The 22,143-nt window shown below is 45.2% G+C and overlaps 1 protein-coding gene across 5 annotated transcripts in view; it reads right to left on the bottom strand.

Annotated features, from left to right (window-relative positions):
- The window catches only part of FBXO10 (F-box protein 10), a 67,411-nt gene that overhangs the window by 27,445 nt on the left and 17,823 nt on the right, over window positions 1–22,143 (bottom strand). For 4 of the 5 annotated variants that reach the window (XM_053568529.1, XM_053568556.1, XM_053568519.1 and 1 more), the window contains 2 exons: window positions 9,620–10,210; window positions 4,663–5,496 (listed from right to left, as the gene is read on the bottom strand). In XM_053568529.1, the coding sequence (XP_053424504.1) occupies window positions 4,663–5,496; window positions 9,620–10,210 (1,425 nt within the window). Of the gene's footprint in view, window positions 1–4,662; window positions 5,497–9,619; window positions 10,211–17,119; window positions 17,140–22,143 lie in introns of those variants that run through there. The other variant, XM_053568546.1, reaches the window with a different exon arrangement.

Genomic DNA, 22,143 nt, shown 5'->3' with positions numbered 1-22,143 from the left:
CATCATCCCTATCTATTAGAGAAATGCAAATCAAAACCACCCTGAGATACCATCTAATCCCAGCAAGAATGGCCCACATCACAAAATCTCAAAACTGCAGATGCTGGTGTGGATGTGGAGAGAAGGGAACACTTTTACACTGCTGGTGGGACTGCAAACTAGTACAACCTTTCTGGAAGGAAGTATGGAGAAACCTCAAAGCACTCAAGCTAGACCTCCCATTTGATCCTGCAATCCCATTACTGGGCATCTACCCAGAAGGAAAAAAATCCTTTTATCATAAGGACACTTGTACTAGACTGTTTATTGCAGCTGAATTTACAATCGCCAAAATGTGGAAACAGCCTAAATGCCCACCAACCCAGGAATGGATTAACAAGCTGTGGTATATGTATACCATGGAATACTATTCAGCCATTAAAAAAAATGGAGACTTTACATCCTTCGTATTAACCTGGATGGAAGTGGAAGACATTATTCTTAGTAAAGCATCACAAGAACGGAGAAGCATGAATCCTATGTACTCAATTTTGATATGAGGACAATTAATGACAATTAAGGTCACGGTGGGGGTGGGGGAAGGGGAGAGCAGAGAGAGAAAGGAGGAGGGAAGGGTGGGGAAAGGAAGAGCAGAGAGAGGGAAGGAGGGAGGGGGGGTGGGGCCTTGGTGTGTGCCACACCTTTTTGGGGCAAGACACGATTGCAAGAGAGACTTTACCTAACAAATGCATTCAGTATAACCTAGCTTATTGTACCCTCAATGAATCCCCAACAATAAAAAATATAATAATATTAAAAAATAATAAAAAATAGTGCACATCACATTAGGTATTATGAGTAATCTAGAGATGACTTAAAGTATATACAAGGTTGTATACAGGTTATATACAACTACTATGCCATTTTATTTATTTATTTATTTTACACATTCTAGCTGTCAATATGCCTTTTTATATTAAAGGATTTGAGTATTTGTGCACTTTGGTATTCTGGGGGTAGGTGGGGAATCCTGGAACCAATCCCCCATGGATAATCAAAGGATGATTGTACATAAAAAATCTGGAATATACTTACATTGTTTTAAACAATTATACATTAACAGTAAAAATATATTACATAATGACAAACTGTATACTACTAATAAACATTATATTGCAGTAGAATAAAACTCTGGGAGAAAGTAGAATGAATGTACAATTTAAAGGAGGTTTTTAGCTTCTGTTTAGGATGAAGGAAGTTGGAAAGGGCCCGGCTTCCACAATGACAAGAAAAGGAGAAGATACCGGGCACTGGGGCTCATGCTTATAATCCTAGCACCCTGGGAGGCCAAGGTGGGTGAGGTGCCTGAGCTCACCAGTTGGAGAACAGCCTGAGCAAGAGAGAGACCCTGTCTCTAAAAATAGCTGGGCATAGGGTGGTGCCTGTGGCTCAAAGGAGTAGGGCGCCGACCCCATATAACGGAAGTGGTGGGTTCAAACCCGGCCCCCGCTAAAAACTGCAAAAAAAAAAAAAAAATAGCTGTGCATTGTGGCAGGCTCCTGTAGTCCCAGCTGCTAGGGAGGCTGAAGCAAGAGAATCATCTGAGCCCAAGAGTTTGAGGTTGCTGTGAGCTATGATGCCACGGCATTCCACCAAGGGTGACAAAGTGAGACTCTGTCTCAAAAAAAAAAAGAAAAGAAAAGAAGAAAATACAACCTTTCTGGAAAGCTGAGGCTGCGGACAACCAGCCAGCCTGAACGCCAGGAGAGACCTGAGCAGTCACTTGCTGAACAAGGTGCAGGTGCCACACAAGCCACCAAGGTGCCTTCAGCTAACATGCCTTTGCTATTGTTTTTTAGGTACTAGTGCTTCCAAAAATCTTTTCAATTTTTGTTTCTGTAAATTTACAGTCAGCTAACATTTTTAATGCAGTTAAAGGCTAACTGTGAACCGGTGTGAAAGTATAGACTTGGGAGAAGCTGCATCGATTTGCTTCTCCATGGACCTTACCAGGTGCTCAAGGAGAAGGAACAGGAGTAGAGCAAGAGACCAAAGACAGCCCACGCCTCCCTCCTCCGCACTGGCAGGTTTGGGTAAAAAGTGAAGCAGTTACTTTGAGAGAGGCACTAAGCCCCTGCTGTATTCCTTTCCCCAATGTTCCTATAGAATAAAGCCTTATGGGCTGTCATCCTCAAAAAAACCCCAACTCTAGCCTGGGGGCAGTGGGAGGAAAACATCTTGGGCACAGACCATCAGAGCTCCCCTGGAGCTGAAGTGAGGCAAGATCCTGGCAAAGTCCTACTCCCAAGACCACGGACATAGCACCTACACCTAGACTAAGGATAACCGCAAACAACCGCCTTTTCTTCTTGGTACCTAAGGCAACCAGGCCCTTCCTGACAGCCTTTGCCCTTCTGGGATGTGCTAGAGGACAGACAGGGTGATGGCCCTGTGACCTCTGTGTCAAGGCCTTGTTCTCAGGACCAGCTCAGTAAGCCCTGCACTCCCACATACAGCTCCCTGCTTCTACTCATACCACTTAACATGTAATCATTCCTGATGTGCGGAGCTGCTGAGACACCATGGACCTTTTTATAGTTAAAACCCCTAAATATCAGTTTTTCAGGTACCTTGCTAGAGATTCACTAGGAATTTGTGGTGGCACAACTCCTGCCAAAAGTCCCATGGGGCAATTGCTCAACATGGCTATGGCTGAGGGTGCTTATTTATTTATTTAAACAGAGCCTCACTTTGTTGCCTTTGGTAGAGTGCTGTGGCATCACAGCTCCCAGCAACCTCAAGCTGTTGGGCTCAAGTGATACTCTGGCCTCAGCCTCCCAAGTAACTGGGATTATAGGTACCTGCTACAACGCCTGGTGAGATTTTTTTTTGTAAGAGACAGGGTGTTGTTCTTGCTTAGACTAGTGTTGAACTCCTGAGCTCAAGCAATCCACCTGCGTTGGCCTCCCAGAGTACAGGATTACAGGCATGAGCCACTGCATCCAGCCTCTTGAAGCTGTATAACCAATCTGTCCAACTAGGACCTGTATCATGACAGCTCCCAAGTCTGCATGTCAGGGTACATCTCTCTCCAGACCCAGGGAGCCACATGCTCCAGATGTCTGGTTCAGTATAGACACCATATATGCTCCAAATTTTATGTGCCCAGACAGGACTACTCTTTATAGTCCTACCCTAAACTCCTCCCCTGTTCCTGCCTCTGCATCTTGGGCCAGAAACCTCAGCCTCAGCCCCTGGACTATTCCCTCCTCAGGTCCTCCGTTCTGCCTTGCCAGGCTGCCCTCTTCCTTCTCTCCATCCTGGGCTGTATTTATCCACTGTTCTTCACTGATCTCTTTGCCTCTAGCCTTGCCCTCCTCCATTCCATTCTTTTTTTTTTTTTTGTACAGACAGAGTCTCACTTTACCGCCCTCGGGTAGAGTGCTGTGGCGTCACACGGCTCACAGCAACCTCTAATTCTTGGGCTTAAGCGATTCTCTGGCCTCAGCCTCCCAAGCCGGGACTACAGGCGCGCGGCACAACGCCCGGCTATTTTTTTTTGTTGCAGTCTGGCCGGGGCCGGGCTTGAACACGCCACCCTGGGCATATGGGGCCGGCGCCCTACCGACTGAGCCACAGGCGCCGCCCCCCTCCATTCCATTCTTTACGAAGAATGAACTTTCAAAACCAGATTTGTCAGCTCGGCGCCAGTAGCACAGTGGTTATGGTGCCAGCCACATACACTGAGAGTGGCAGGTTAGAACCTAGCCCGCGCCAGCTAAACAACTGCAACAAAAAAATAGCCAGGTGTTGTGGCGGGCACCTATAGTTCCAGCTACTTGTGAGGCTGAGGCAAGAGAATTGCTTAAACCTAAGAGTTTGAGGTTGCTGTGAGCTGTGACAGCACAGCACTCTACCGAGGGTAACAAAGTGAGACTCTGGGGCGGTGCCCGTGGCTCAAAGGGGTAGGGTGCTGGTCCCATATGCTGGAGGTTTGTTTTTCTACAAAAAAACTACAGAAACAAAAAACAAAAACAAGGTAAGACTCTCTCAAAAAACAAAAACAAAAACCTCCCCCCACCCCGCCCCAGATTTGTCCACAATTCTCTGCTTAAAATTGTTTCCCTCAAGGAAAACTATTCCCTAGACCTCTGTGGCCTTGATCTAGCTGCTGCTGACTCCCTCCTCCCTGTGACTGCTCCTACCACCCTCACCTCCCAGTGTGGCCATCAGTTACTTATAACTCCCTGCAAGCGCTGTGTCCACTCTCACTCCTAGGCTTCACACATGCTCGCTTTGCCTCTCATCTTCACCTTGCCAAGTCTTGTTCTTCCTTACAGCTCAGCCTCACACTGTTCCTCCAGGAAACCTGTCCTGGTTTCCTGAGGCTAGGTCAGGTGCCCCCTTTTCTGGGCTCCTATGCCATCCATGGCTTGCTTCTACCATAAGACCTCTCACACTGGACTGCAGTAGTCTTTGACCCTGTGTAAGTCACCTTCCCTCTCTGGGACTGTTTCCTTTCTTATGATATGAGAAAAATAGTTCCTGCCCTCTCCCCCTTTAAAAATGCTAAATAGTCCCATCAAACCCTCCCCACATGCAGCACAGGAGCCCTCTCATCAACCAAAAACCACGTTTCTGGAGACCTAATGAGGCCTCATGTGTCTATAGCCCTAACAGCACCTTGCTATTGTGTATACACCGCACTGCATAAGTCAGGTTCCGGAAGATGTTTCCTTCCATCTTGGCTTGGCCATAGGAGCAGACTAAGACGCCTCCCTTTCCATCCCGGAAGAGACACTTGCGGATGAGGCAGCCCTGCACAGAGGTGGCCAATGCCATGGCCTCCTTGTCCTTCTGCAGCTCTTGCTGCAGTGAGTTCAGCACTAGGCAGCTGGGCAGCTGAATGGATGCTCCTGGCAGGGGTGGGCCCAGGAAGGAGCCCCCCAGTACTGGGCGCGGGCCCTGCACTTGGTAGGACAGTCTGTACGTGAGCTGTTCCTCCTCTTCATCTTCACCACTGGGACTCAGGCCTCCATCGCTGCTGTCTGAGGTCTGGGGCACCCTTTCCCCATCACTGTTCACCTCTGCCTCCTGTGAGCCAGCCTTGGAACCTGGCTTTGGGGAGCTAGCAGCTGGGCTGGTAGGGCTCTGGCTGCCCTCAATAACAATGTCACAAATCTTTGGGCTCCAGGCCTGGTCTCGGCTCTCTAGGTCCAGGGACATTAAAAAATCAGAGTCCTCTGGGGGCAGCAAAGTGGGAGAGGCCTTGATAAGTGCTAGCAGATACTTGTAGGCCCAGTTCTTATCTGCAGATGGGTGACCCTCAACAGTCACAGAGTTGTTTTCACTGCCTACAAATTCACAGTTTTCCAGGACACAGAGGGGCACGTTGTGCAAGAAGACATGGGTGTTTTTGAAGGTGCAAAACTTCACCTGGCAGGTACCTGGGCCATGGACCTGGATGTGTCCATTCTCAAAGTTGCAGTTGTCAAACTGGACATGACCTGATGTTGTCTGAAGAATGAAAAGGAGAAAATGGCTATTAGAGGAATATAATTTGTTTTGCTGATCTGCACTCTTTAACTGCTCTTTAAGGAGGGTGGAGCATGGAAAAGCCATTTGTTCTACTGATTATCTCTCCTTCCCCACCAGGGCAGGGGTGTTGGTAGCCCCCAAAAGGAACTAAAGAACTGCCTTGCATTAGAGAGGGAGGAGGCTTGGGAGCTGCCTATCCTTCCATCTTTCTAATCTCAAAGGAAGGGGGACAAGAGAATGATAGCAAAAAAGTTCTTCAGCATGACCTTTCCTAAAACTTCATATCTTAAACCCTGCCTGCACTGGGACAGGCAGTGGGGGAGACCCAGCCACAGATACTGGGAAAGAGGTTTGTGTGGCTCTTGGATCATGTGGTCACAGCAAAAGACACCAGGTCACGTCTCTAAGAGGGGGAACAAGGTATGCTGCCATGACCAGGAAAATACTGAATACTGCTTAAAAGCATGGGCATGGGGGGATGAGGGGGCTGACTCTTTCCAGTGTGCTATCTTAGACAAATGCCTTCACCTCTTTAAGCCCGTTTCCTTCTCTGTAGGCCAGAGCTCACTAATCAACAAAGTGCAGGACCAGGCACAAAAATGGTGCTATTATCATCTGGAGTCAGGAAAACTAAAAGCAGAATGTCCTCAAGAGTCTGGGATGGGGGTAGGGGTGGGGAAGTGCTGACCCTGTACCATGGTTCATCTGACTCCTCAGCTCTCTGGGCCTGACAGAGAAGTAAACTTGGTGAGATCCATTTGCTCTATATTCCTGAAGAAGAACTGTTTCTGGATTTCATACAAATTCTGTCAGATGTATCTGAACCATAAAACGAGGAAGTGTCTCATGATCCCATTTGGTAATCCAGACACATTTACCCCTTGCACAATTTTTTAAATTCTCTCGCAGTGACCTCCCTTGATAGCTTGTACCAGAACATAACTCCCTTAACCTCTTTAAGTTCTTCTTCCTTATGGCTAACCTATTTTTTCTTGCTAACCCCTTAGGAAACCATTTCCACTCGAAGGATAAAAGTCAGCTCTTTATAGATGGTTCTCCTTGAAAGTCACTGAAAACTGCTATGAAATCACCTTGGCCTTTGCATTTTTCTGGCAAGGTCATCCCAGGCCCTAGGTCTGAGTACTAACATGTGCTGAACACTAAGCCAGAGGGCAGGCCCCAGAGAAGGCTGAGGCCCCCCCTGCCTCGCCCCCATGTGAGGATCTAAGGCTGTACTTCTGATCGGGACTGAAATTAATATATTGCTCTAAGAATAAATTTATTATAAAGGTGAAGTATCTGGAACATTGCTTCTTTTTAGAAACAAAAGGTCCTTCTGGGTCTATAGACCAGCACAAAAGAAGCTCATCAGTTCTTCTGAAACGTTCTGGAGCTAAATGGTAGGCTTTTAAGCTCCCAGCGAGTCTAGCATCTTATAATTTTATAAATGCTTAGATTAGAAGGACTGGATTTGAGGTCTAACCTTACTATTTACGCACTTGAGAAAATTACTCAACATCTCTGACCCACATTACTCCTCATCTGCAAAATGGGGACAGCATGACATCTATCACAGATGTTTGTGGTGGGGATGAAACGAGGTCACAGATGGAAGTTCCCTTGATTATGAATATAGGCTTTAGATCCCAGCTTTGTCCTGTACTAAGTCTGAGACACTGGGTATATCACTTAGTCTTACTGAGCCTCAGTTTCCTCATCTATAAAATCAGATGACATGACCCATCCCACAGGGATGCAAAGAGGAATAAATGAGATGATAGCTATAAAGCATATGCCTGGCATATACTAAGTGCATCAAAAATGGTATAGGCCAAGTGTGTTGGCTCTCGCCTGTACTCCTTTGGAGGCCAAGGCAGGAAGATAGCTTGAGCTCAGGAGTTTGAGACCAGCATGAGCAAGAGTGAGACCCCATCTCTACTAAAAATAGACAAATTAGCCAGGTGTTGTGGTGGGCACCTATAGTCCCAGCTACTTGGGAGGCTGAGGCAGCAGGATTGCTTGAACCCAGGAGTTTGAGGCTGCTATGTGCTAGGCTGATGGCACAATACTCTAGCCTGGGCAACGGAGTGAGACTATCTCAAAAAAAAAAAAGATCATTACAAACATTAAGAGACAATTTTAAGTTGTTGGCTGGCACGGTGGCACATACCTATAACCCTAGCACTCTGGGAAGCTGAGATAAAAGGATTGATTGCTTGAGATCAGGAGTTCAAGACCAGACTAAGAAAAAGTAAGACCTCTGGCTCGGTGCCTATAGCTCAGTGATTAAGGTGTCAGCCACATATACCAGGACTGGTGGGTTGGAACCTGGCCTGGGGCTTACTAAACAACAACGACAACAACAACAACAACAAAAACATAGCTGGGCGTTGTGGCAGGCACCTGTAGTTCCAGCTACTTGGGAGGCTGAGGCAAAAGAATCGCTTAAGCTCAAGAGTTTGAGGTTGCTGTGAGCCATGATGCCATAGACTCTACAGAGGGAGACATAGTGAAACTGTCTCAAAAAAAAAAAAAAAAAAAAAAAAGACCCCTAGCTGTACTAAAAATACAAAAAATAGATGGTCATCATGGTGTATATCTATAGTCCTAGCTACAAAGGAGGCTGAGACTGGAGGACTGCTTAAGCCCAGGAGTTTGAGGTTTCAGTGAGCTATGATGATGCCACTGCACTCTAGTTAGGCTAAGAGAGCGAGATTCTGACTCAAGAAAAAGAATTAAGTTACTATTGGTAGTAATAATAGCAATGTATTGGAAAAAAAAGAAAAAATTTGTAGCAATATTAATTTTTTATTGATTAAGTACACAATCCAAGTTTCTAGGCAACGTCTGGGAGGCCGAGGCAGGTGCATTGCCTGAGCTTAAGAGTTCAAGACCAGCCTGAGCAAAAGCAAGACCACAATTCTACTAAAAACAAAGAAAAAAAAATTAGGCAGGCATTGTGGTGGGTGCCTATAGTCCCAACTACTCAGGAGGCTGAGACAAGAGGATCACTTGAGCCCAAGTGTTCTGAGGTTGCTGTGAGCTAAGATGTCACAGCACTCTATCCAGGGCAACAAAGTGAGACTCTATCTCAAAAAAAAAAAAAAAAAAAAAAAGAGTGCAGTGCCTGTGGCTCAAAGGAGTAGGGCACCGGCTCCATATGCCAGAGGTGGTGGGTTCAAACCCAGCCCAGGCCAAAACTGCAAAAAAAAAAAGAGTATGTATGACCCCAGACTTGCCAGGTTCCCTACCTTGTTAAGAAGACCTTGTGGTATGAGAGTCAAGCAGAAATGAAAGATGAAAATTAAAAAAGAGGAAGAAAAAAGGTAAAAAGGTGAGCCTCATTTTTTGTTGTTGTTGTTGTTGAGACAGAATCTCACTATGGTGCCCTTGGTAGAGTGCTGTTGCATCACAGCTCACAGCAACCTCAAACTCTTGGGCTTAAGCAATTCTCTTGCCTCAGCCTCTCAAGTAGCTGGTACCACAGGCACCTGCCACAATGCCTGGCTATTTTTTTTTTTCTTTTGTAGAGACACTTTATGGCCCTCAGTAGAGTGCCGTGTCGTCACACACCACATAGCAACCTCCAGTTCCTGGGCTTAGGCGATTCTCTTGTCTCAACCTCCCAAGTAGCTGGGACTACAGGCACCCGCCACAACACCTGGCTATTTTTTTGTTGTTGTTGCAGCTCAGATGGGGCTAGGTTTGAACCTGCCACCCTCGGTATATGGGGCTGGCACCCTACTCACTGAGCCACAGGCACCACCCATGCCTGGCCATTTTTTTGTTGCAGTTATCATTGTTGTTTAACTGACCGGGGCTGGGTTTGAACCCACCAGCATGGGATGTGTATGTGGCTGTCGCCATAACCACTATGCTACAGGCGCCGAGCCTGAACCTCATTTTTAATACAGCTTTGCCATGAATAAAGTAGTATTTTAAATCCCTGTGCCTATTAAAATTTTAACTGGTTCAGAATTCAGAGGAGTGTGTATACTAAGCTACTCAATTCCAACAAAAAAGGGATTACAAATCCACTGAGACGAGGCCAAGCCCCTGGGATCAGGACTGGAAAGGCCATCTATTCGATGTGAACACTCACCTTATACATGATGGGTGAGAACCAGGCTGGCATGAAGATGAGGTTACACAGGCGTGTGGTTGAGCAGTGCTGATCAATGCTGGCTATAAGGGCCACTTCGCCCAACTTCCCATGCCCTATAATCTCCACGGGCACCTTCAGGATGATTTCACCCTGCTCTTCATATACACCCGGGTAGAGTACAATTCGGTCATATAGGCTGGCCATGGCCAAGGCACTGCTCAGGCTGTCAAATTCATGGCCTGGTCCAACACTCAGGGTACGTCTTTCCCTCCTACGGCGGAATAAAGAAAAGCAGACAGAGGACTCCAAGTCTAAGGCATTCTTGGTCCATGTCTTGGAGGCAAGGTAATGCTGCTTAAAGGCCTCCCTCCAAGACTCAGGTTCTACATCAGGTTGGTTGGGCCAGTTGGGGTGGCGGCACTCAGTGCAGCCCAGACACAGCTGCCGCCAGCGCGTACTGTCGAGACTGAGGATCAATTCATACCAAGCCCTGCATACCAGACTGCAGCGGCACAGGTCAGGAAGGTGCAGGTAGGCTAAGATCAAGCGCCACAGCTCCAGGGGGAGGCCACCAGCCTCCATGGTAACCTGAAGACAGACATAAAACAGAAGGTTTTTTGGTCTACCTTGCTTACTATTCCCCTTCTTTTTTTTTTTGCAGTTTTTTTTTTTTGGCCAGGGCTGGGTTTGAACCCGCCACCTCCGGCATATGGGGCCGGCGCTAATTCCTTTGAGCCACAGGTGCCGCCCACTATTCCCCTTCTTAAAATCTTAAAAATACCCCCTGCCATCTACTGAGCCCAAGAGTTGAACATGCGAAAAAGGCCCCAGCCAATTGGATGGTTCCATCCTCTCAATCTGAACCCCATTATGGGCTCTTTCTACCTGGAATTAGCAAAGAAGACTCTTTTCTTTTTGGTCAGATACTGTAAAAGAATGAATATGTATGACGAGATGGGCACGGTGGCTCATGCCTGTAATCCTAGCACTCTGGGAGGCTGAGGCAGGTGGATTGCCTGAGCTCAGGAATTCAAGACCAGTCTGAGCAAAAGTGAGACCCTGATTCTCCTAAAAATAGAAAGAAAAAAGAATTAGGCAGGTATTGTGGTAGGCACTGATAGTCCCAACTACTCAGGAGGCTGAGGTAAGAGGATGGCTTGAGCCCAAGTGTTCTGAGGTTGCTGTGAGCTAAGACATCACAGCACTCTATCCAGGGTAACAGAGACAGACTCTGTCTCAAATACAACAACATCAAAAAAGAAACCAAAGAATATGTATGACCCTGGACTTGCCAGGTTCCCTACCTTTTGAAGGAGAACTTGTGGTATTACAGCTAAGCAGAAACAAGTAGATATGAAAGGTGAAGATTGAAAAAGAAGAAAAAAGGTAAAAAGATGAGCATGTACGTATGTGTCCTTGTGGCACTGATTCTAGATTCTTGAAGATGCCCTAGAACCTATAGATCTTCCTTCATTTTTGTGAGGTACCCAATTACCTTCCTATAAATTTCCTTTTGCTTTAGCAGGTTTCATTTGGAATTCTGTGACTAGCAAATCAAAGTCTGGAATCATCCAGATGGAATCCACTTTTGGCTGTCAGGGTCCTAGAACTCTGCATCCCCTACACTCTCAGGGAGGTCTCGAGACCACTGCTTTTCATGCCAATAGGATCCTCATTACAAGATAAAGTAATTACTACTGTTTCCTCATATGAGGCAGCCCCAGCAAAGACTGCTGCTGGGTCACATACTGTGGGTTTTGGTCTAGGCTCTGCCACCAGTTATTGAAATAAGCCTAGTGTCTTGAACACCTATGAGGATAGCCGTCTAGCCATCTGCCTCCTTGCTTTCTCTGGAAAATAACCTTCCCCTGCTATGTGATTTCAGAGGCAGTGCTCCCTGCAGACATGTGTATAGAACAACGGACCCCTAACTGGGCTGCAATTCATTAGACTCTAGATCATTACAACTGGGCCACTGAGACTTTCTCCAGGAGAATATGAGTTGTAATTCTACACCCAGGATGGCTTCTTTCACGGCAGAGATGAATGGATTCTTTCCTAAGCTATAAACTCAGGAATAGTTGCTGGTGATCATTTTCCCCAGGTGGCTGGGGGTAGGGGAAAGACAGAAGAAGCTGATCTACATTAAGAGAAGAATTAATCAGAGATACAGAAAAAAACAGAGAAAAAGGAGGCAGCAGAGGGCATGTGGTTTCTCTATAGCACTGTAGGGCAAGGCTCCAGTCTACTCTCAAAGCTCAGCTTCATCCTTGCTCTGTGAATGCCATCAGATGCCTCTGCATTCTTATTATAAATTCTCCTTTTGGTATAAGCTGACTTCATTGAATTTCCATTCTTTATACCTACCTGAAGCCCCTAATTTATGAGTGTGAATTTCCCCACCTAAAAAACAAGGGAGCTGAGTTAGATTAACTTCCAAGTCTGAAACCCTATTATATCTAGACAACTAGAAAGTAGAAGTAGAAACAGGGTAGATTCCTTAATCAATTGTTAACCTCTCCAAGGCATTGGTTTTCCTCTCCATTTTATGAAAATGTTGATTATACCTGTCAGTTATCTAAGCCCCAAGATTGGTGTGGCTTTAAATTCTACAGTTAGTACTAGAACCTGAGTGTGTAGATCCTTCTATAATGTTCACCCAAGGAGTCTTCTCCACAGCATTGGAGAAGAACTAGGCTCTGAAACATCACAGAGAAAGGCTTAGTCCTGACATCTGCCACTCCCTCAGACGGACCCCATTTTATTCATGGTGGTTTCTGTAGCACCGATGTCTCCTGCTCCTCACTTCTTTAGCTATGCTTTCTCAGTCTGGAAAAATGTTCTTTTACCCATTCTCTATGCATGCTGTAGCTGAGTGATCCCATCTTCTTTGGCTTCAACTACCAATGGAAATGTTTGACTATAAAACCTGAATTCCCAGCCCTATTGTCTCCTTCAAGGTCCACAGGTGAACACTCAATTGTCTAGCATTTCTACCTGGATGTTAAATAGATACAAAAAACTCGACATCATGTCCAAAATGAAACCCTGACTTCCACATCAGGCCACGACAGAATAACTAGAACTAGATTTTCCCTCTTGTCATAAATAACTAGAAAGCTGGACAAAAATGTATGTGGCAACTGAATATACACCTTCAGGCACTGAGCAGCAAGTCGCTCTGGACTACGATTTTCAAAAGAAAGGAAACGCAGGAGGTGAGTTCCACAAATGCTCTAGCTTTCATTCAGGGGCATTTCCTTACTGTGGTGTGGAGAAATGGAGCCCAAGCAGAGTGGCAGTCTCGCTGAGCAGGCAGATCCGAGTTCTGTGCTGCTGCCATTTGTGAGGCAGGGCACCAGAATACAGAGAGAAGCACAGAGTGGGGGCGGGCGGGCAGTTTCTTGGCTGAAGGCTGGGCTGATGTGGGCCAGACTCCACCAGACCTGGTAAAGAACACCTGTTATGGGCTCAGAACGATAGTTGAGACCACGCAGAGCTGGGAAACACTAGAATGTGGCCCAAACAACATGGAGGGTTCATGCTGAGACTCAAGACTATTCAGTTCAAAAACTCAGAAAAGTATTAAAGGTATTCAATTGAAATGGGAAGGATTAAAGCAAGCCTGACAGGATCAAAAAGTTCCCGGTGATTTAACCACCTGCTAGAGTAAAACACTCTGTAAGAAAAGACAACACGATGCAGGCACCCTTAACACCTCACCCATAAGACTGCATTGGCATAAGAAAAATAGAGTCCAAAAATAGAACCTTGCACGTTATCGGTGTACTCGTTTCTGACAAAAGGTCAATGCAATTCACTGAGTAAAGAAAAGCCTTTCAATAAGAGGCTTCATATCTACATGGAATAACTTGATACCTATATGTTAAAAACCTTGACCCATAACGCACACTATGTACAAAAATTAACTCCAGATCGATTGTAGACCCAAACATAAAAGCTAAATCTATGAAGCATCTGGAAGAAAACATAGGAAAATATATTTGCAAACTTGGGGCAGGAAAAGACTTCTTAGAACACAAAAGCACTAACAATGAAAGAAAAAAATTCAATAAATTCGTCTAAAAAATTAATTTTCTGCTCATCAAATGGTAATGCTAAGAAAATAAAAAGACTGGCGGCATCTGTGGCTCAAAGGAGTAGGGCGCCAGCCCCATATGCTGGAGGTGGCGGGTTCAAACCCAGCCTCCTGGCCAAAAGCTACAAAAAAAAAAGAAAAGAAAAAGACAAGTAATAGAACAGGAGATAATGTTTGTGATGCATATATAGGACAAAAGCCTTGTACCCAGAATATTGAGAACTCTGGCACTCAGTAAAAAAAATCCAAAACAGGCAAAAACTCTTTTTATTTTTTTGAGACAGAGTCTCACTTTGTTGCCCTCAGTAGAGTGCCGCGGCACACAGCTCATAGCAACCTCAAACTCTTGGGCTTCAGCCATTCTCTTGCCTCAGTCTCCCAAGTAGCTGAGACTACAGGTGCCCACCACAATGCTTGGCTATTTTTATTTATTTATTTTTTAAGAGACGAGGTCTCGCTCTGGCTCAGGCTAGTCTCAGGCTCCTGAGCTCAGGTAATCCACCTGCCTCAGCCTCCCCAGAGTGCTAGGATTACAGGTGTGAGCCATTGCACCCAGCCAAAAAAAAAAAAAAGGCAAAAAAATTTGGACAGAAACTTCACAAAAGAAGAAAAATGAATGGGCAATAAGTTCACAAAGCTTATTATTCAATTTGTAATAAAAACCATGAGAAACCACTTCATACACAATAAAGTGACTAAAATTAAAAACACTAAAAGCGTCAAAGCAACAAAGATGTGAAACAACCAGAACTCTCATATGTTGCTGGTAGGAGCATAAAATACTAGAGTCACTTTAGAAAACTGGCAGTTTCTTTTACAGTTAAATGTACATCCATTCTATGCCCCAGGAACTCCACTCTTAGATATTTACACAAGTTAAATGAGAACACATGTTTACAAACTTACATAGCAATGTTTACAGCAGTCTTATTGGTGAATCAGAAGATAGATAAACCAGTTGTGGTGTATTCATACAACAGAATACTCTTCAGCAATAAAAAGGAATTAACTACTAATAAGACAATAACATGGATGGATCTCAAAAATAATATACTGAGGAAGACGCGGGGTGGGCAGAAAAAAACATGCTGAGAACAAAAAACAGACAAAACTGATCTATGGGGATGAAAATCAGAACAGTGCTTATTAATGGAGTGAAGGTTGACTTAAGGGGTTACAAGGTAACTTTGAGGGTTAAGGAAATTTTTTACATCTTGACTGGTGTGTTAGTTACATGGGCACATACTGCTTTAAAAAAAAGCCTCAGTGGTTTGTATGCTTCAGTTCTGTGCATATCATTGTATATAAACTTCATTTTGGTTTTAAAAATAGTATATATTATCATCTCTCCCCACCCTGCTCCACCACTTGCACTATATTCCATATCCTGGGCTAATGGCACCATCATCTCCCACCATAGCTGCCCAAGACAGTAACAGACAAACCTTCTTGATTTCTTCCTCCTACAGATACTCTCTGAAGTCCTTCCTTAAGCAATTTCTCCTATTAGTTCAGTCTTTTCTATCCCCCGACCCCATCACTGCATTATTTCTGGCTTTTCCATCTCTAGTTTGAAGTGCTACAACAGATTAACTCGTCTTCCCAGAAATGTAATGCTTGGGTCCAACCCATCATACAAACAGCTGCCACAGGGATCTTTCTAAAATACAAATCTGATTGTGCCACCTGTTGGCTTAAAAATCCCTCAGCGGCTCCCCACGGCTTCCAGGATCAAGCCTAGTGCAGATCTTGTTCTCTGTCATCTCTGACATTCATCCCACCCTACCCCCACCTTCCAAATAAATACTTTTCTCTCAAAGTCTTTCTTTATCCTCTCCTCAGAAAGGGAGTCAGAAATCAAGTGCCTCCCTGGGCTTCCACAGCACCCTGGGTAGAGCTCTATAACATTTTAAAAGTGTAAACAAAACAGAGAGTACACAAAACAAATGTAGAGTTAGTGAATAATTTTAAAAGGCAAACATCCTGTTAACATCCACTTAGACCAAAAAACAGAACTGTTGGCCACTCTAGAAACCTATGTAGCCCCATCCTAATTCTCCTTCAAAAAGTAAGTATATTCCTGACTTCTGTAGTCATAACTTCCTTGCATTTATTTATGGTTTTATCACCTAACTATGTATCTTTTTTTTTTTTTTTTTTGAGACAGAGTTTCATTATGTCACCCTTGGTAGAGTGCCCTGGCGTCACAGCAACCTCAAACTCTTAGGCTTAAGCGATTCTCTTGCCTCAGCCTCCCAAGTAGCTGGGACTACAGGTGCCCACCACAACGCTGGCTATTTTTCTTTGTTGCAGTTGTCACTGTTGTTTATGCTGGCCTAGGCTAGGTTTGAACCTGCCAGCCCCGGTCCAGTACCACCTGTGCTATGCCTTAAGTATGCATGCACATAGTTTTAGTTTTGTCTTTAGGTTGGTAGGTCTCTTTTTTTTTTTTGAGACAGAGTCTCATTTTCTGGCCCTTGGTAGAGTGCTGTGGTGTCAACAGCTCACAGCAACCTTAAACTCTTGGGCTTAAGCATTTCTCTTGTCTCAGCCTTCCCAGTAGCTGGGACTATAGACACCCACCACAACACCGGGCTATTTTTGGAGACGAGGTCTCACTCTGGCTCAGGCTGGTCTCGAACCTGTGAGCTCAGACAATCCACCCATCTTAGCCTCCCAGAGTGCTGGGATTACCAGTGCCTCTGCACCTGGCCCACTGGTAGGTCTCTTGATACCCATTTCATCTGTTGGTTCCAGTTCTATATTCTTCTTTATAATTTGCTTGTTGAAGACCCTGACCCATTTGATCAGAATGCCTCACCATTGGAATTGTGTTTGTTGCACGCATACCCATAGAGAGTTGAACTTGTTCCTGTCATTTGTATTTCCTGCCGTGGCAGCTGGGTCCAGAGGTTTGATGAAACTCAGGTTTGACCTCTTTAGCAACACAGTGGCACTGTATCTTTTTTAGCAGGAGCCACCTTTCTGATTGTTTCCTTTTTGACGTTAGTGGCTGCTGATGCCCAGTTTCTAGATCTATTAATTTACCAGAGGTAACAAAATGGTAATACTCTAATTGACTGGAAAAAAAAAAAAAAAAAAACCCTCAAAAAAAAAAAATCAATAAAAACTCATCTGGCTTTGATTTATTAGCTGAAATAATTGCATAAAAAGATATTTTTCTTCATCTACTGTTTGGTTACTCAGTGGCACAGGACACATAGAAAAGGTCAGCTTGATGCTTTCATCTCCCAGTTTCAAAATGATGAATTGGTTTCATGGTTATTCTCTGAAGGTGACTGGTCCCCCAAATTCATGTCACATATAAAATGTATCCATTCCATTCCAACAGCCCAAAGAGTCTGAGCACTAAATTTAGTCTCAGTCCAGAGTCTCACCTAAATCAGGTATGGGTATGATTCATCCTGAGGCAAATTTCCCTCTAGCTGCAAGGATGTGAAATCAAACAAGTTATGTACTTTCAAAATATAACAGTGGGAGAGGTAGAGAGAGTGGATATTCCCATTACAAAAGGAAGAAATAGTCAAGAACAAAGAAGGAAGCAAGAAGAAAGGGGTTAGTAGCCTTCAAGTAAGTCCAAAACCCAACAGGGAAACGTTAAATCTTAAGGCTGGAGAATAATCTCCTTTGACTCCATGGCCCACCTTTTGGACACAGTGGGGTTGGGTTCTCAAGTCCCTGGGAAGCCCTGACCCCATGGCTTTGCTGGGCACAGTCACAAAGCTCCCAAGGGTTGTAGTCAGTACCTGTGGTTTTCCCAGGCTAGTCCTGCACACTGGTGGCTTTATCGGTCTGCCACCTGCCCATAAAGGCTCCATTAGGAACTGCCCAAGTGGAGTGCCTCTGAAATTTGGATGGAAGCAGTTATACTGCCACACTTTGTGCACTCAGTGAGCCTACAGTCAGCACCATATGGACATCACCATGCACCTGTGCCTGCCTGAGCCATAGGTGGGATGGCCGAGCAGTGCTGTGGCAGAAAGCTGGAAGCAGAGCCCCAAAGTCCCAAAATTGCCCTGGGCATGTCCATTTATACAGGTCTGGCCTCGTGGCCCTAGCATTCTAAACTGGTGATGGGAAGAATAGCCTTGAAAAATCTCTGAAATTGGGGGGCGCCTGTGGCTCAGTCGGTCAGGCGCCGGCCCCATATATCGAGGGTGGCGAGTTCAAACCCGGCCCCGGCCAAACTGCAACCAAAAAATAGCCGGGCGTTGTGGCGGGCGCCTGTAGTCCCAGCTACTCGGGAGGCTGAGGCAAGAGAATCGCTTAAGCCCAGGAGTTGGAGGTTGCCGTGAGCTGTGTGAGGCCACGGCACTCTACTGAGGGCTATAAAGTGAGACTCTGTCTCTACAAAAAAAAAAAAAAAAAAAGAAAAATCTCTGAAATTAATCATTGGCTCATCATTTTAGTGAGTAGTGCCTGGCTTCCTTCTAACCACACTCATCTCCTTAATGAGCCACACCCTTAGTTTTCTCTCCCAAAACCTCTTTTCTTCTTTTTTTTGTAGAGACAGAGTCTCACTGTACCGCCCTTGGTAGAGTGCCGTGGCGTCACACGGCTCACAGCAACCTCTAAGTGTTGGGCTTACGCGATTCTCCTACCTCAGCTTCCCGAGCAGCTGGGACTACAGGCGCCCGCCACAACGCCCGGCTATTTTTTGTTTGCAGTTTGGCCGGGGCTGGGTTTGAACCCGCCACCCTTGGTATATGGGGCCGGCGCCTTACCGACTGAGCCACAGGCGCCGCCCCCAAACCTCTTTTTTTTATGTGATCAAATCAAAAAATTTCCAAATCTTTATGTTCTGTTTCTCTTTTAGTTATAAATTATCTTTAAATAATTTCTCTTCTCACATTTTACTGTAAGCAGTTAAGAGAAGCCACACAGCATACCCAGTGCTTTGCTGTTTGAAGATATCGTCTGTCAAATATCCTAGACTTAAGTGCTACCTTCCATGATTTTTTTCTTTTTCTTTTTTGAGACGGAGTCTCAAGCTGTCGCCCTGGGTAGACTGCCGTGGCATCATAGCTCACAGCAACCTCCAACTCCTGGGCTTAAGCGATTCTCTTGCCTCAGCCTCCCAAGTAGCTGGGACTATAAGCGCCTGCCACAACACCCAGCTATTTTTTGGTTGCAGTTGTAATTGTTGCTTACCAGACCTGGGCTGGGTTCAAACCCTCCACCCAGTGGGTGTATATGGCTGGCACCCTTGCCCTTGCCCACTGAGCGATGGGCGCCACCCTGCTTTCCATAAAGTCCAGGACATGGACCATTCAGCAAAGTTCTCTGCCACTTTACAAGAATGACTTTTCCTCTAATTTCCAATACTTTGCTCTTCATTTCTGATACCTCTTCAGAATATCTTACTGTTGCAACCACTCAAATCTTGTAAGAATGAGGCATTCCCTACAGCCCTTCTCTTCCCCAGCACTTGCTAGAATTGTCCTTAATGTTCCATTTACAGCAATATAGGCTTTTTTCTAGCACTCACTTCAAAACTGTCCAGCTTCTACCCATTACAGAGCTCCCCACAGTTGCTTCCACAGTTTTAGGTATTTGTCTTAGCGATACTCCACTTCTCCATTACCATTTTCTGTCTTAGTCCATTTTGTGCTGCTGTAACAGGATACCTGAAGCAGATTAATTTATACAGAAATGTATTACTTCACAATTCTGGAGGTTGGGAAGTGCAAGAGCAAAGTGCTGACAGCTGGTAAGGACCCTGTTGCTGTGTCTTCAAATGGCAGTAGGGCAAGAGGGATAAACTCTGTGTTTTCAGATAGCTGAAGACAGAGAACCCACCCCACAAGCCCTTTTTATAATGGAATTAATCCATTCATGAGAGTAGAGCCCTCATGACCTAAACACTTCCCACCATTGTTACATTGGGGATTAAGTTTCCAACACATAAATTTGGGGGGATACATTCAAATCACAACAGTGACCAATTAGGTTCTTTGTGCATGAGATATGACAATTAAATTCATGAACTCATCCTAGAAAAAGTGCTATATACCTCACAGCTGACTATCACTACAGTCACCTTTGAAGTACTCCCCTTGGGAAGCTATGCACTAACACCAGCTCCTATTCCATCCTTTTTTTTGAGACAAAGTCTCAAGCTGTCACCCGGGTAGAGTGCCATGCTATCACAGCTCACAGCAACCTCGAACTTCTGGGCTCAAGTGATTCTCCTGCCTCCACCTCCCAAATAGCTGGGACTATCGGTGCCCGCCAGCTCAGGTGTATGTGGCTGGCGCCTTAGCCACTTGAGCCATAGGCACTGAGCCTCCTACTCCATCCTTTAAGGCAATTTTGGAATTCTTGCTTTGGAATGGCCAAAGCTGCTGTCATACTACCTTTGATGTGCTGAATGTTATCAAAATGTCTTTTTTTTTTTTTTTGTAGAGACAGAGTCTCACTGTACCGCCCTCGGGTAGAGTGCCGTGGCGTCACACAGCTCACAGCAACCTCTAACTCTTGGGCTTACGCAATTCTCTTGCCTCAGCCTCCCGAGCAGCTGGGACTACAGGCGCCCGCCACAACGCCCGGCTATTTTTTTGTTGCAGTTTGGCCGGGGCTGGGTTTGAACCCGCCACCCTCAGCATTTGGGGCCGGCGCCCTACTCACTGAGCCACAGGCGCCGCCCAAAATGTCTTTCTTTTGATATTTACTTTATCTTTGGGTAAAGAAAAAAGTCACAGGGGTCCAGATCAGGTGACTAGGGAGGGTGTTCCAATAAAGTTTGTTTACTGGCTAAAAACTCCCTCACAGACAGTGCCTTGTGAGTTGGTCCATTGTCATGATGCAAGAGCCATGAGTTATTTGGCAAAGATTTTCAGTTAACATTTTCCTGTTTCTCTATTGATGTTTACTTGGTCTGCTATGCTTCTCATAGTCAGCTGATGATTCTGATGAACAACCTGACAAATTTTTGCAATGTTTTCATCAGCTCTGCTCATTATTGGTGCCTAACTTCTTTTCTCAGTGATACTTTCTTTCCTCTCAGAAAACTGTTTACTCCATTTGTTTAATCGACTGCAATTTTCTTCATGGCATTACCCCCATAAACTTGGTCTAACATGTCCCTGATTTCACTTCCACTCTTGACCAGTTTAACGAGAAATTTAATGTATGTTGCTCTAATTCAAGCTTTGACATTCTCACAATGGCACACAAAAACACACAATGACAATGAATGCCACTCAGCAAGATACCACATGTTGATCTGAACACAGCTGTGAGGCACTGATACACCAAGGTTATGAAACCTTACCGAGTTGTCTGTACAGTGCTGCCACCCTAAGCATATGGTAGCAAGTTTGCGAACTTAATTGTCAGACTGTGTATGTTAGGGCAGAAACTCACAATTTTGCAAATATTGTATGCTGGTTTCTTTCCCTCAGGCTGATGTGAGAGTATTTAGGAGATTGGGGCAAAGGTACCGGACACAGAAACACTACTGAGGCTTCAGTTTTCTTGGAGTTCTGAGAAGCCCACCTGCAGTAGGAAGAAAAAGGTCTAGCAGCTGGTGGCTCAGGGAAAGGAGGATTTCCTAGCAGGTTGGTTTCCACCCTTTAGGACTTGTCTTCCCCCAAACATGTCTGTGTCCTCAATTCTGGGAGTCTGACTCTAGAATGAGGCCAACAATTTTCCCCTCATACCGCTCTGGGCTCAGCTGAGGATCTGCTTTTATTCAAATGTTACATTCCTTACTGTTCCATTTGGTTTTATTTACTATACCTTTACACTAATCCGTGGAGATCCAAGCAGCAACAGGGATTTCTATAACCAGGTAACAACTTTTTTTTTTTTTTAAATGCATTCAAGTTTTGCACATCCTTCTTGCCACTGGGGCCTCCGAGTGTGGAATTAAAAGTAACGAATGTCCCCCAGGGCCTGTGCACCTGGAGTGTGATGCCTGTAAAGAACTAGAAAAACAATGGTAGGGACTTGTCAGAGATGGGAGAGAACAGATCCTGCAGTAGGCCTCAAAACTGCTTCACTTCTTATGTGTTAAGAGTGTGAGAACTCTCTTGGGCACCTTCCCAACCTCACCCTGGAGGCATCCATGTCTCTGGACCACCTGGTGTCTCCGGTCTCAGTGCAGGCCACCCTCTAGAGAGGTGAGGCCCATAGGACGGGGTTCTAAACAAGCAGGCTCTACTGCTTCCTAGCTCTGTGACTTGGGCAAGTCTTTCAACTTCTCTGAGCCTATTTCCTCACCTCTAAACTGAGGCCAGTAATGAGGCTATCCTGCAATCCATGAGGATTCTGAGAATTTCCAAGGGAAAAAAATCACAATTTTTAAAAATACTCATTGATGGCAGATACTGTTCCAAGTACCGAAAAGCAGTAAACAAGGCCAAGTCCCTACCTTCAGAGACAGACAGTAAATTAAAGA

Source organism: Nycticebus coucang, chromosome 2 (genome assembly GCF_027406575.1).
Source record: "Nycticebus coucang isolate mNycCou1 chromosome 2, mNycCou1.pri, whole genome shotgun sequence".
In the NCBI taxonomy this organism is placed as follows: Eukaryota; Metazoa; Chordata; class Mammalia; order Primates; family Lorisidae; genus Nycticebus; species Nycticebus coucang.
The sequence above is the reverse complement of the archived record's forward strand: the minus strand, read 5'-3'. Positions and strand labels throughout refer to the sequence as shown.